This window comes from Amblyomma mixtum, chromosome 2, assembly GCF_055824585.1.
Source record: "Amblyomma mixtum isolate Tamu chromosome 2, ASM5582458v1, whole genome shotgun sequence".
NCBI lineage: Eukaryota > Metazoa > Arthropoda > Arachnida > Ixodida > Ixodidae > Amblyomma > Amblyomma mixtum.
The window spans coordinates 93,962,950-93,976,997 of NC_143013.1; the positions used below are offsets into that span (position 1 = coordinate 93,962,950).

At 52.5% G+C, this 14,048-nt stretch overlaps 1 protein-coding gene across 2 annotated transcripts in view; it reads right to left on the reverse strand.

Annotated features, from left to right (window-relative positions):
- Window positions 1–14,048, reverse strand: part of LOC149360204 (uncharacterized) — a 37,680-nt gene that overhangs the window by 16,694 nt on the left and 6,938 nt on the right. Inside the window, exon 2 of one of the 2 annotated variants that reach the window (XM_089572209.1) lies at window positions 2,886–3,229. The exons of the other annotated variant lie outside the window; for it this stretch is intronic. Coding sequence (XP_089428335.1) covers window positions 2,993–3,229 — 237 coding nt within the window. The 3' untranslated portion in view covers window positions 2,886–2,992. Of the gene's footprint in view, window positions 1–2,885; window positions 3,230–14,048 lie in introns of those variants that run through there. 2 annotated transcript variants of the gene reach the window in all.

Sequence of the window (14,048 nt, forward strand, 5' to 3'; positions counted from 1 at the left end):
AGCGACGGCGCGAGGTGGGCCCCCGTTTCTCTACTGTCGTGACGTCATCGTGTCACGTGGTGTGACGTCATGTATCACGTGATTTGGAGGCGCACAACCACGGTGAAGGGCTGAAGTGGTAGCTAAAGTAGTATGCTTCGCATAAAAATGGCGCAGTAATTCTGTGTCATCTCGGTGGACACCCGAACCGCACCGTAAAGGAAGGGAGGAACGCCACCGCCTGTTCGGCGCGATGTCTTGCCCTTTGAACGCAACGCTTTTTGAGGAAAGGAAATGGCGCAGTAACTCTCTGGCTTCTCGGTGGACACCCGAACCGCACCATACAGGAAGGGAGGAACGCCACCACCTGCTCGGCGCGATGCCTTGCCCTTTGAACGCAACGATTTTTGAGGAAAGGAAATGGCGCAGTAATTCTGTGTCATTTCGGTGGACACCCGAACCGCACCGTAAAGGGAGGGAGGAACGCCACCGCCTGTTCGGCGCGATGTCTTGCCCTTTGAACGCAACGCTTTTTCAGGAAAGAAAATGGCGCAGTAATTCTGTGTCATCTCGGTGGACACCCGAACCGCACCGTAAAGGAAGGGAGGAACGCCACCACCTGTTCGGCGCGATGTCTTGCCCTTTGAACGCAACGATTTTTGAGGAAAGGAAATGGCGCAGTAATTCTGTGTTATTTCGGTGGACACCCGAACCGCACCTTACAGGAAGGGAGGAACGCCACTACCCGTTCGGCGCGATCTCTTGCCCTTTGAACGGATTTTTTGGATTGGATTGTAAAACGTTTATTGCCAACAGTCTGAAGGGCATATAGGCCCCCCGCCTAAACGACGGCCAGAAGGTCTTGGCTCCTGGCGGCGTCTTCGGCCAGTTGGACGACTTTTGTTTGAGTCTCCGGATCGGAGCTGAGTAGGAGAGCCTCCCATTGTTCAAGTGACTTTATTTTTTGTCCCTCCAGGGGGGCAAAAGGGCATTTCCAGAGAATATGGTTGAGATCCGCTTTGGCCTTACATTGCTTACACTCGTTTGAATATTGTCCCGGATAATAACGACTACACATAACCGGGTTCGGAAACGTATAACGGAACGCTTTTTGAGGAAAGGAATTGGCGCAGTAATTCTCTGTCATCTCGGTGGACACCCGAACTGCACTGTAAAGGAAGGGAGGAACGCCACTACCCGTTCGGCGCGATCTCTTGCCCTTTGAACGGATTTTTTGGATTGGATTGTAAAACGTTTATTGCCAACAGTCTGAAGGGCATATAGGCCCCCCGCCTAAACGACGGCCAGAAGGTCTTGGCTCCTGGCGGCGTCTTCGGCCAGTTGGACGACTTTTGTTTGAGTCTCGGGATCGGAGCTGAGTAGGAGAGCCTCCCATTGTTCAAGTGACTTTATTTTTTGTCCCTCCAGGGGGGAAAAGGGCATTTCCAGAGAATATGGTTGAGATCCGCTTTGGCCTTACATTGCTTACACTCGTTTGAATATTGTCCCGGATAATAACGACTACACATAACCGGGTTCGGAAACGTATAACGGAACGCTTTTTGAGGAAAGGAACTGGCGCAGTAATTCTCTGTCATCTCGGTGGACACCCGAACCGCACCATACAGGAAGGGAGGAACGCCACCACCCGTTCGGCGCGAAGCTACCGGCGCTGTATGCCGGTCCTGTAGGAGGGCTTAGAGTCTCGTTAAATCTCGTACGGTGCCCGGATGCTCTCGTTTCAGCTCCCGGATGTGTGGTATTCAGTACCCCGATGTTGGCTCTCGGTCTACAACGGGAGCAAAAAGCATTTCATGCATAAAACTGTGCCGAGGCTGGGAATCGATCCAGGACATTTGGTATTTGAAGTGGAGGCGCTACCACTCCACGAAGGCTCAGGGCTTGAACATGATTAAAGGTGTATCTAGTCAATGCATGAATTTCATAAATAAAATAAAAAAAAGCAAAAATAAGAAAAGAAACAAAACTGAATTGAAAAGAAATGAAATGAAAAAAAAAAACAAAATGAAATAAATCAAATATGAAAAAAACGGTGCGCCAGGAAACGCTTTCACCTTGTAGCACGTTACAGAGCCAAAGTGCCCCCTGAATGCCTCCGTTGTAAGCAGGAGTTGTTGACAGAAATGTCACGCTTTTCAATTGGTCGAAATTATCGTGACGTCACAGTGCGCGAATTTCTAGGTTAAGCCTGGATATCTCGAAGCGAAAAGCTGCGGTCCGCGATAAACACGCGCTTGCGGCGAACGTTAAACGATGACGCATAGCGCGCGGCAGCGTGCGTCTGCTTTTTAGTGCTTCTGGGATTTTTCGCTTACGGCCAATGGAGCCGACGACGACAACGGCTTTTCTGCGACACGGGGCCCTTAACGCTATCGCGATAAAATGCTTGGCCACTCTACAATCCCAAATCCAACAGCAATCCGGGGAGCTCTGTATGCGACCGAATCGGCGGCAAATTGCCCACCAAACGAGCGTGGCAGCCTCTGGAGCACCTCGTCTATCCGTCACAGGCAAAAACCACCACCCACGTCACCCGGCTCATACACTCACACGTTAACAATCCAGACGCTGTCTCGAATACACTAAGCGACCCCTACTCTGCGCCCGGCATACCAAGAGAGAGAGATAGAGAACAAAAACTTTATTGTACAAGGAATTCGGGGCACGCCCCAGGGTCCCCGCACGACCCCACTGCACTCAAGTGTTTATGTTCCTAAGGTCCATAACACTGGCAGCCCGTCCGGTTGCGATGGTCTGCACGGCCGGGTCCTCCGAGCGCAGCAGGGTCTCCCAGTCCTCCCAGGTCTTGAAGTTCTCTAGGTCCCGCGGGGGAGGGTCCGCCGGGCAGAGGGAAAGGATGTGGAGGGAAGAGGCGAAGGGTTCTGGGCATAGGGCGCATGCTGGAGTGGGGAAGGAGGGATGATAGTGGGCTAAGGTAAGGGGTGAGGGAAGAGAGTGTGTTTGTAGTCTGCGCCAGAGCGTTGCGTGTTTGTTATCTAGGGAGGGGTGGGGTGGGGGGTAGAGCTGGCGTGAGGCTCTGTACACCTGCGTCAGCTCGCTGAATGAGTGCATGCGCTCCTTCGTGAATCCCCGATCTGAGGACACCTGAGCCCGGTTTAAAGAACCTCGGGCTAAAAGGCTTAAAAGGTTGGCGGCCTCGTTTCCGGGATTCCCGGAGTGCGCGGGCACCCATGTCAGCTCCACTTGGCGGGGTGGGGGTGCATCGGACCTGGAAGAAGCAGGTCAAAAAGGTCGTGTGTGAGTTGCAGCATGGCAACTCCTTTCACTCATACACAGCTGACGCTGATTAGGTCACTAACACAACGCGCCGTAATATAGTTGATCGATCGATCTCCCGTGTTACAGAGTACTTCAACCAGTGCTGGAAGGAGAGCACCCTCCCCATTCCTGCCGCCACGAGAAGGTAATCTTCATCGCGAAGACCAACAAACCACGTACACTCCAAATGTTTCGCCCAATCTCGCTACCCTCATGTCTCGGAAAGCTTTCAGAGCATGGGGCATCAGCGATGCTCACGCAGCACATGTCGGACCATGACTTGTACCCTCACAGTAAGGTGCGATTCCGCTCCCACTTGCCCACACAAGACGACATGCTGCAAATCGGCCATGACACCTTAGACTTGCTCTTTACAGGCCGCATCAAGGCAGTCTTAGCTTTCAATTCATCCAAAGACTTTGATTGCGTCGGACATCATGCGACCATGTCTGCACTCTACCGACTGAATGTGGGTGCACGTTCGTACACCTAAATTCAGGTTTTTCTTACAGCACTTGCGGTTGAGCTTAACTTCGGCCCGCTCAATTACCCCACATGGTCTTCAAAGAGCGTCGGCACCACGCAAGGGTCTCTCTTCTCACCTTTCTTATTTAACATTACTCTCATATCTCTTTTACCCGACAATTAGCAACCATTACTCGCCGGAAACATGCCTTTTGTGCCGGCGACATCAAGCTATGAACTACCCACGGCCGTGATGGCGCCTTAGAGAACACCTTCCAAGCAGCCGCCAATCTGACCCAAAATTACGCAGTTAGCATCGGAATTTCTTGTTATCGTGATAAGTCCGAACTGCTCTGCATCCGCCCCAAGAACTGCACCTCCCCCCGTTCTCCCCTCATCATCGAAATGGATGGCAGGCTGGTACCGGAGGTCGAAACCATCCGGATACTCGGTATGCATGGCCAGAGCGATGGGATCAGCACCACTACCCTCCGGAGACTCCAGAAGGAAGTAGGGGCGATCTCGCACCTCATCCGCCGGGTCTCGGGAGGGCCACCACAGTGGCATGAAGGGAGTGACCTATATCGCCTTCTTCAAGCCTTTGTAGGTACTCAGTCACGTACTCCACTACACCTTCTATCTGCACCTCTCTCGCCGTCACATTATCTATCGCCTTGGATGCTTTCATTCGTCGGGAATACAAGGTCGCCCTCCACCTTCCCATAAATACACCAACTGGCCGACGTTTACAACTAAGCTTACTGGGAGACCCTGCTGCGCACCGAGGACCCAGTCGTGCACGTGGCGGAGCACTTATAGTTCACAATTGCATAGGTGGGCTGGCTCCTGGTCGTGGGTGGTGGCCGGCAGCCCGTGTCTGACGGCGACCTTCTCCGCCCACTGCACCAGCCTCAGTTGCGAGGCTGGTGCAGCCTCGCAGCTCACTACCTCCCACCCCTCCGAGTCCTCAATGGCCCATTGGGCCGGTGGTTGCAGTTGTCGGCACACGAACATAATGTGGTCGAATGTGGCTCTCGGGGCCCCACAGATGGAACATTCGGGGGCCCGGTGGTGCAGACCATTTCTACCGACCGGGCTGCCAGCGTTATGGAACTCCGGAACTAAAACGCATCAATGCAGTGGGGGCGTGCGGGAGCCCGGGAGCCTGCGTGCCCCAAACTACTCTGCTCATTAATTTTTAGAGCGCAGCTCTTTGGCGCCCGTTTCTTCGTTTCGCGGCGTCGCCGTCGCCGTTGTCCGCTGTAACCAGCAGTGGACAGACACCCTTTAAGCTACGAAACCGATGGAGCAGGAGCTTGGAAAGCAGAGGGTACATTGGTAAATTTATTTTTGAGGAAAGGAAATGCGCATTAGCTGTCTCAAAGCCGCGAAACCAATGGAGCGGGAGCTTGGAAAGCATAGGGTAAAATTGGTAAATTGGTTTTTGAGGAAAGGAAATGGGCATTATCTCTCTCTCTCTCTCTCTCTCTCTCACACATCTCGGTGGACACCTGAACCAGAGGGAAGGTGCATAACTGCCCTCTTGGAACAGTGGACACCTCAATCGTGCTTAAACTACGTGGCGGTAGTGACAGATGAGCGCTGCATGCATTGGCATTGACAACGTTGTGCCAGAAACGCGGCGATGAAGCCATAGGCCGTCGGCGTTCATTGTGTTCACTGGCGTTGGCGTTGTCAACGTTTTACATTCAGATCATTTTAGGGAAAGGAAGTGGCATAACTGGCTCCCTGGGTCAGTGGACGCCTGAATTGCGCTTATAGGTATGTGGGGCGATGACAGAGAGATTTGGGCTTCATCCGTGAGCGATGACAACGGTGAGAAAATTATTGCGATCAGCCATTAACTGCCACCTGCCAGGGCGGCAGTGTGGGTGGGCACCTTAAAGTAGATATAAAGACAAACAGTAATTTCTTACCACGTATGCGGGAAAACATCCCGTTCCTCTCGTTCGTAACGCCTCCCACAGCTGTGACAACCTCGCGAAATACTTGCGCAGACCTCGTCTTTGGGAACCAGGCATTGGTGCAGCATGTCTAGCATATATCCGTATATTTCTCCGACCACAAAGCTTCCTTCATGACAATCGTGGAGTGTTTCTTGAAGAAGGAATACGTGTGAAAAAAATCTCTGCCTCTCCCGTAACCGAGAGTAGAGTAAGCATGAAATGTTTACGGGCCTAATGTCATCTCGGTGGACACCCGAATTTACCAAGGGCAATACCCGAGTAGAATTGCGGAAACAACGGCGCGGCAATCGCATCCGCGGCGGCATCTCAGGGTCGAAAGCGATTTCCGCACCACTTTGACTGCCTCTGTGGCACTAGTGACGTCAGCACTGGATGACGTCACACGTAATTAAGTACTAATTGCTAAGTGATGACAACGTACTAATTAATGACTAATTACTGATTAATGACCAAATACTAATTTACTGCTATTCATGACTCAAGCTTCGCCTTTACGAGTGGAACGCGACAGCGTGTTGTAGCGCTGCCAGGGAGTCAACGGAACACCACCATCCGTTCGGCGCCAGGCCTTGCCCTTTCAACGCAACCCTTTTTGAGGAAAGGAAATGCCGCAGTAATTCTGTCATCTCGGTAGACTCCTGAACCGCGCCGTACAGGAAGGGAGGAAGTCGGAGTGAAAGAAGAAAGAGAAAGAGGGGCCGTAATGAAGAAAATGATTATTGTATTTCAGGAAAGGAAATTACGCAGTAACTGTCTCTTATATCTCGGTGGACATCCGTCATCCGTTTGTAGAGGAAGGGAGGAAGTAGGAGTCAAAGAAAGAGCGGCTGTGATGAAGAAAACGAAAATTGTATTTGAGGGAGTTTCTCTTCCCCAGTATTATGTTATTTCTATTTATTACTTAATTTATCTATTTCTCCCCCCCCCCGCCAAAAAAACAAAAACAAAACATCACAAAAAAAACTCTATGCACCCCTCTTCTTGGCCGATCCCCCTGTGTGGGTATGCGCTATAGTGAACTAGAATAGATTATATTCTAGTTCACTATAGTATGCGCCATTCTAGAAGGTGAACAACAACAAAAACAACAAATTACGCAGTAACTGTCTCACACTCGCTTCTCGCGCATGCGCAGTTGGGGCTCTCCGGGACCCCGCGAAATCGCTCACACCTGGCGTAGTGTTGCTTCCGCAACAAAGGTGGTGGTGGTGGTGGTGTAACACTTTTTATTAACAGCCTTTATGTTAGGCGTTCAATAGGTCCTGGGCCAAGGTGACGAGGGCGCGTTGCAGGTTCAGGTCCCGGGAGGCAAGCCAGATGGGCCGCGGTGGGGGTGGCGGGAAAGGATAGGCGGGGGACTGGAAGGCTACGTGGCACTGTGTAAGGCAGTGTTCTATGTCTGCATGTTTGTGTGGACAGTTTGGGCACTGAGGTGTGGAAGTGTGCCGGTACAGATAAAGTTTGGCTGGTGTACGTAGGAGATTAAACTGTATTCGGCGAAGAATGCGAGCCTCACGGATCGATAAGGATGGGTGTGGTGGTGGTAAATCAGCTAAGTCCAATTTGTGCTGCGTGTAGTATTCGTCGACAGTGTTTCTGTAAGCCCTGACCGCCTGCTCCGTTGGTGGGCTCGTCCATGGGATCCCCGGCGCCCGGTGTATAGTTTCGCAGGCAAGCTGTTGAGCGAGCTCATTGCCGGGGATGCCCTTGTGACCAGGGATCCACCGAACGGTCACCGGTCTTGGGCTTAATGCTAAGAGGGCGGCATCTAAGGCCGATCGGGTAGGGAAAGGGAGGGCTCCTTCATGGAAGGCACGCAGAGCTGCCTGCGAGTCTGTATAGACAACTTATTGGGGGGCGGGGGTAGGGTGGCAAAGTGTGTGATGGCATCGGCGATCCCGTGTATTTCTAGGGCGAGCGTGGAGGGTGGGGAGGTGTATGGACAGGTTGTGTGAGTGCTGGTTGTAGAGAGGCAAGGGTGGAGGAAGAAGGCTGCTGTGGAGCCCGCGGTTTCCGTGAGATAGGTTTCTGTGTACATACGCAACAAAGGTAGTGACAGCTGATCCGGATCATGAGAGGGAAATAAATAGAAGAATAGGTATGGGGTGGAGCGCATATGGCAGGTTCTCTCAGATCATGAATGGCAGTTTACCAATATCCCTCAAGAGAAAAAATTCTCTGCCTCTCCCGTAACCGAGAGTAGAGTAAGCATGAAATGTTTACGGGCCTAATGTCATCTCGGTGGACACCCGAACCGCACCGTACAGGAAGGGAGGAACGCCACCACCCGTTCAGCGCGATGCCTTGCCATTTGAACGCAAGGTTTTTTGAGGAAAGGAAATGGTGGAGTAATTTTCTGCCATCTCTGTGGACACCCGAACCGCACCGTAAAGGAAGGGAGGAACGCCACCACCCGTTCGGCGCGATGCCTTGCCCTTTGAACGCAGCGCTTCTCCCCCGGGCCCCTGTCCGCCTGCGCGGCTTTGCTTCGATGCGCGAAGCCCCTAAGAGATCACGTACGACAACCAAGTGTATCGTGGCATTTATGTGCTTTTTGCACGCGTTATTAGAAATCGGAAATTATAATTCCGTGCATTATCAGACGCACAGCGACTGATATCTTGATAAACATTGAGAAGGCACTGGCAGTAGTTATTTTTTGTGACTCCTTTGGAGACCAACCGGCGCTTGCATGCCGGTCGCGTAGGAGGGCTTACAGAGTCTCGTTAATTCTCGTTAAGTCTCGTACGGTGCCCGGATGTTCTCGTTTCAGAGCCCGGATGACTGGAATTCAGTGCCCGGATGAGTGGATTTCAATGCCCGGATGAGTGGATTTCAATTCCCGGATGAGTGGATTTCAATGCCCGGATGAGTGGATCTCGGTCTCGGCGTGACGTCACCACACTGCCGACAACGGGGGCTAAAAGCATTTCATGCTTAAAAATATACAACAGCTGTATCTTTACGGTACTCACTTATGGGGCAGAAACGTGGAGGCTTACAAAGAAGGTTCAGCTTAAGGACAACGCAGCGAGCTATGGAAATAAAAAACCGAGAGTAGAGTAAGCATGAAATGTTTACGGGCCTAATGTCATCTCGGTGGACACCCGAACCGCACCGTACAGGAAGGGAGGAACGCCACCACCCGTTCAGCGCGATGCCTTGCCATTTGAACGCAAGGTTTTTTGAGGAAAGGAAATGGCGGAGTAATTCTCTGCCATCTCGGTGGACACCCGAACCGCACCGTAAAGGAAGGGAGGAACGCCACCACCCGTTCGGCGCGATGCCTTGCTCTTTGAACGCAGCGCTTCTCCCCCGGGCCCTTGTCCGCCTGCGCGGCTTTGCTTCGATGCGCGAAGCCCCTAAGAGATCACGTACGACAACCAAGTGTATCGTGGCATTTATGTGCTTTTTGCACGCGTTATTAGAAATCGGACATTATAATTCCGTGCATTATCAAACGCACAGCGACTGATATCTTGATAAACATTGAGAAGGCACTGGCAGTAGTTATTTTTTGTGACTCCTTTGGAGACCAACCGGCGCTTGCATGCCGGTCGCGTAGGAGGGCTTACAGAGTCTCGTTAATTCTCGTTAAGTCTCGTACGGTGCCCGGATGTTCTCGTTTCAGAGCCCGGATGACTGGAATTCAGTGCCCGGATGACTGGAATTCAGTGCCCGGATGAGTGGATTTCAATGCCCGGATGAGTGGATTTCAATGCCCGGATGAGTGGATCTCGGTCTCGGCGTGACGTCACCACACTGCCGACAACGGGGGCTAAAAGCATTTCATGCTTAAAAATTGGGGTGGGGGGGGCTGCTTAGCTTTGGTTAAGCCTGGTAGGTTGCGAAAGCAAAATCGCAGCGCCTCCAACTGAAAGAACGCAGTGCGCCGAGGGTACAGGTCGCGCGTGGCTGCCGGCCGCCGCTGCGCGACGACTCAAAGTGCCTTCGGTAATTTTTTTTATGCGAAGCATACTACTTTAGCTACCACTTCAGCCCTTCACCGTGGTTACGCGCCTCCAAATCACGTGATACATGACGTCACACCACGTGACACGATGACGTCACGACAGTGGAGAAACGGGGGCCCACCTCGCGCCGTCGCTGTGGTTGTGCGCCTCCAAATCACGTGATACATGACGTCACACCACGTGACACGATGACGTCACTACAGTGGAGAAACGGGGCCCACCTCGCGCCGTCACTGTGGTTGTGCGCCTCCAAATCACGTGACACGATGATGCCACACCACGTGACTTGTTGGCGTCATGGCAGTGGAGAAACGGGGGCCCACCTCGCGCCGTCGCTGTGGTTGTGCGCCTCCAAATTACGCGACACGATGATGCTTCGCATTCTCCAGGCTTAACCAAGTTAAGCCTCAGCCATTTTTTTAATTTTGTTTTTAAGGCGAAAGCCTTTAATGCCTCATACTGTCGTTAGCAGACGCGTCGGCAGGAGTGTCGTCAGACGCGTCGGCAGAAGTGTCGAAAGACGCGTCGGCAGCCGTGTCGAAAGACGCGTCGGCAGATTCGTCCGCCTTTCGGCGTCACTGCTTAAAAGGCTCAAGGTTCCAGCATGAATAAAGGCGCATCTTGTGAATGCATGGGCTTCATAAATAAAATAAAGGGAGTAAAGTCAAGAAAATGAAAATAAAAATAAAAATAAGGAAATAAACAAAGATAAAAACGAAATAAAAATGATTTGAAAAAAGCAACAATAAAATTAAGAAAAAGCAGCAAAAAGTAAATAAAATACAAAATATGAAAAATAAAAAAGTAAAGAAAAACAAACAGTGGCCAGGAAATGCTTTCGCCTTGCAGCACTTTAGAGAGCCAAAGTGCCCCCTGAATTTTTGATGTTGTTGTGACTGAGAAAAAGAAAACAATCTACAGCTGGTATGACATCACCGCGGCAGTAGCGCCACAGGAGCGCAGCGCGGCAAAAACACACCGTAACTGCAGCCGCGGGCTCTCTGAAGGAGCGAGTTGGTCGCCCATAATCTACAGCTGGTATGACGTCACAGCGGCAGTAGCGCCACAGGTGCGCGGCGCGGCATAAGTGCAGCCGGGCTATCTGAAGGAGCGAGTTGGTCGCCCATATTCACTCCGCTAAAGGTCAAACGTAACTGCGGCTGGGCCACGCGAAGGCTTGAAAGTGCGAGTAGTATTGCTTTCGCAACAAAAAATTACAGAAGTCACTTTGGAAATTCTAAAGTGTGCTTTGCGAAAGCCTTGTGGTCAATCCACAGCCGCTTTCCCGAATGAATGAATGAAAAACTTTATTGTATAAGGGTTTTTTCTCGCAGCGTAGGTGGAGCCCTCAGTCCAGGGCCCCAGCGGCCTTTGCAGTCTTGCGAGCCCTGTCGATCCGCTTTCCCGAACCGCTTGGCGGGCTTCCCGCATGTGCGGTTTTTATTGCCTTTGGTGACTGCGGTCTCTATTTTGATTGCAGTGTTTTAGAGCGAGCTCTTTGGCGCCCGTTTCGCGACGTCGCCGTTGTCCGTTCGGTGTTCATTGTGTTCATTGGCATTGGCGTTGACGTGTTGCACTCCGGTCATTTTAAGGAAAGGAAGCGCTCATAACTGGCTCCCCGGGTGAGTGGACGCCTGAATCGCGCTTTTGTGTTGTTGTTGCGGCTGCAAGAGCCGTCGCCTAGCAACCGTCGTGGTGGACACCCGAACCGCACCGTACTGGTAGGGAGGCAGTGGGAGTGAAAGAAGAAAGAGAAAGAGGAGCCGTAGTGAAGAAAATGAAAATTCTATTTGAGGAAAAGAAATTACGCAGTAACTGTCTCGCATCTCTCGGTGGACACCCGTCATTCGTTTGCAGAGGAAGGGAGGCAGTGGGAGTAAAAGAAGGAACAGAAAGAGGGCTCGTAGTGAAGAAAATGAATTAGAGGAAAGGAAATTACGGAGGAGGTCGCGCCGCTGCGCGGAGGAGAGGCCACAGTTGGCACGATTCCAGTGCAAGGACTGACACAGCGAGCACGAACGGACGCCGCGAGCATGACCCATTAAAGGCTTTCGCCTTAAAAATGATAGGTGTAACGTGAAGAGATCGGAAGCGGGCGGAGTGGTTGAAAGAACAAACGCTGGTTAATGACATCTTAGTCGAAATCAAGAGGAAAAAGATGCCCAGGCTTAGCTTGGTTAAGCCAAGAATGCGTTGCATATTGCGCGGTCTTTTTGCGCGAGGAGGAGGAGGAGGTAAACTTTATTAAAGAAGAGGTCTTAGGCGTGGATTGGGGTCATGTTCCTCTCCCCGCGGTGGGCTCCTCTTCTAGGCCGGACGCCAGGTGGCCGACCGACGATGTCGTTCGGCGACCTCTTCGGCTCGCTCTGTGGCTCGAAGTTGAACCTCCGGGTCCGAGCTGAGCAGCGCGGCCTCCCACTGAGATTGGGTAGAGAGCTGCAGACTGTGCGATGGCTTGTCTTGAGTACATGAGTATAGGATGTGCGGTGTGTCTGCCTTTTGGTGCCCACATTGAATAGGTTGGGGCAACCGAAAAGGAAATAAAAATAATAGGCCCCTGCCTGCACCGTTTACACACAACAGGCTTAACCCAATTGCAAAATAAAAGAGGAGGCCCGTAGGCAAGTTGTAATTTGACCACCCGTGGGTGGAAAAATAAAATATTAGGGAAAATGCTACATTAGCGACCCACAGCCGAGAGAGCGGGCCCGGGGAGGCTCCCCTGACCTCCCCTGGGAAGTAGCGGAAAGGGAAATGGGACGTGGGAAGGGAATGGGGACAGCGAGTTTTTTGCTCTGATCCTTCAATTATCTCGACTCCATTACTGGCCCGCCTGGCCAGGACAGGGAGAGCATCGAGATTGCCCAATGGTGCGGCCCCACTCACGGGATGCCCGACCACCCACCATACGCAACGGGCTCCGACCGTCGGAGACAGGAAAACCTAACACGGGGTCAGTAGCTACCTGGGGCTCCTCTCGCACACTAGAAGGCCTTTCCCACCTGCCGGCTACTAGCCGTCGAAGGTTTTTCGCGATTTTTCGGACACCGGAAGTATGTGTGATAGTCCCGATCGCCGTGGAGGTCCAGAACGTCAACGGCCTCGCGGCCTCAGAACTGGTCGCTCCTGGGGGTCCATCTGTGCTTCCTCCAACCATCCATGCACTTATTTCCTCCCCTAGCTTACTCTTCTCCTACAGAGGAGAGAGTGTTCAAGGCTGGGCGACCGGGCCACTAACCAAGAACGTGGCTTAGGATGAGATGACCCGGGCCTACTCCACCGGTACTCCACACATCTTCGGTTTTCGCCAGACTCTTACGAGGCAGTACTAAGCCCTCATCCCCCGGCATCCCGCAGGCGGTTAAGCCTGCGGCCGGCCGTAAGGCCGCTTCCCCGAGGCGGCGGTCCTCAGAGCCTGGCCACTATGAACCCCCGCGCGGACCTGGTTTCTCCGTAACCAGAAACCGACGCGTCGGTAGCCAGACTTGCACGCCCCCGAGCGCAGAGGAAGGAAGGTAGCATGTATTTGAAAACCTTTTGGCGTTTTGACATGCCTTCCGGGCCGGATTTCGTGGGTCCAACCTGAGTATAAACCCAGGCCTGCCTCCGCTCAGGCATCGGACCTCACGTGCACGACTGGCCCTCACAGTCGTCTGGGAGTCACTGCCACTCCCATTGGGGGTTTGCATCCCCAGAGGATGGGTCCCGGCCATCCCATCCCCACTGCTGGCATTGCACCGAAACAAAGCCTAGTAGCCGAAACTACACCGGCCCGTATTCGGTGGCGGGGGGGGGGGGGGGGGGGGGCACGGGCAGGCTGCACAGTCAGATTTCCCCCCCTTTTGGTGCCCACAGAGAGAACAGACGGGGCTGTACTGCTCCGGGAACCATATGGAGTACATGTATGGATTAAGGAAAGTGTCTGTTTGGAGCTGCCGCCAACTGACTTGTTGTGTTTTACTGAGGGATTTATGTGGTTCTGGGAAGATCTGTCTTTCTTTCTTGAAGTGGGTAGTAATTTCTTTGTAGGTTGTGATTCGCTCCTTGGCCGACCTGAGCTCGGGGTAGCGCACCTCCCGGTTAACCACGAATCCTCGGGCAAATTGGTGCGCCGCCTCGTTTCCAGGATGGTCCGAATGGGCGGGGACCCAGATCAATGTTATCTGGCGGGTATTGGAGATTTTTTGTAAGATTTTGATGGCTGCTGAGTGGGCCCTTCCTTTTGCAAAATTTCGAATTGCTGTTTTGGAGTCACTTATGATGTATTTGGCAGTGGTGGAGGTAATGGCTAAAGCTATGGCAGCTTCTTCGGCCTCCTCCGGAAATTTTGTTTTATCTATTG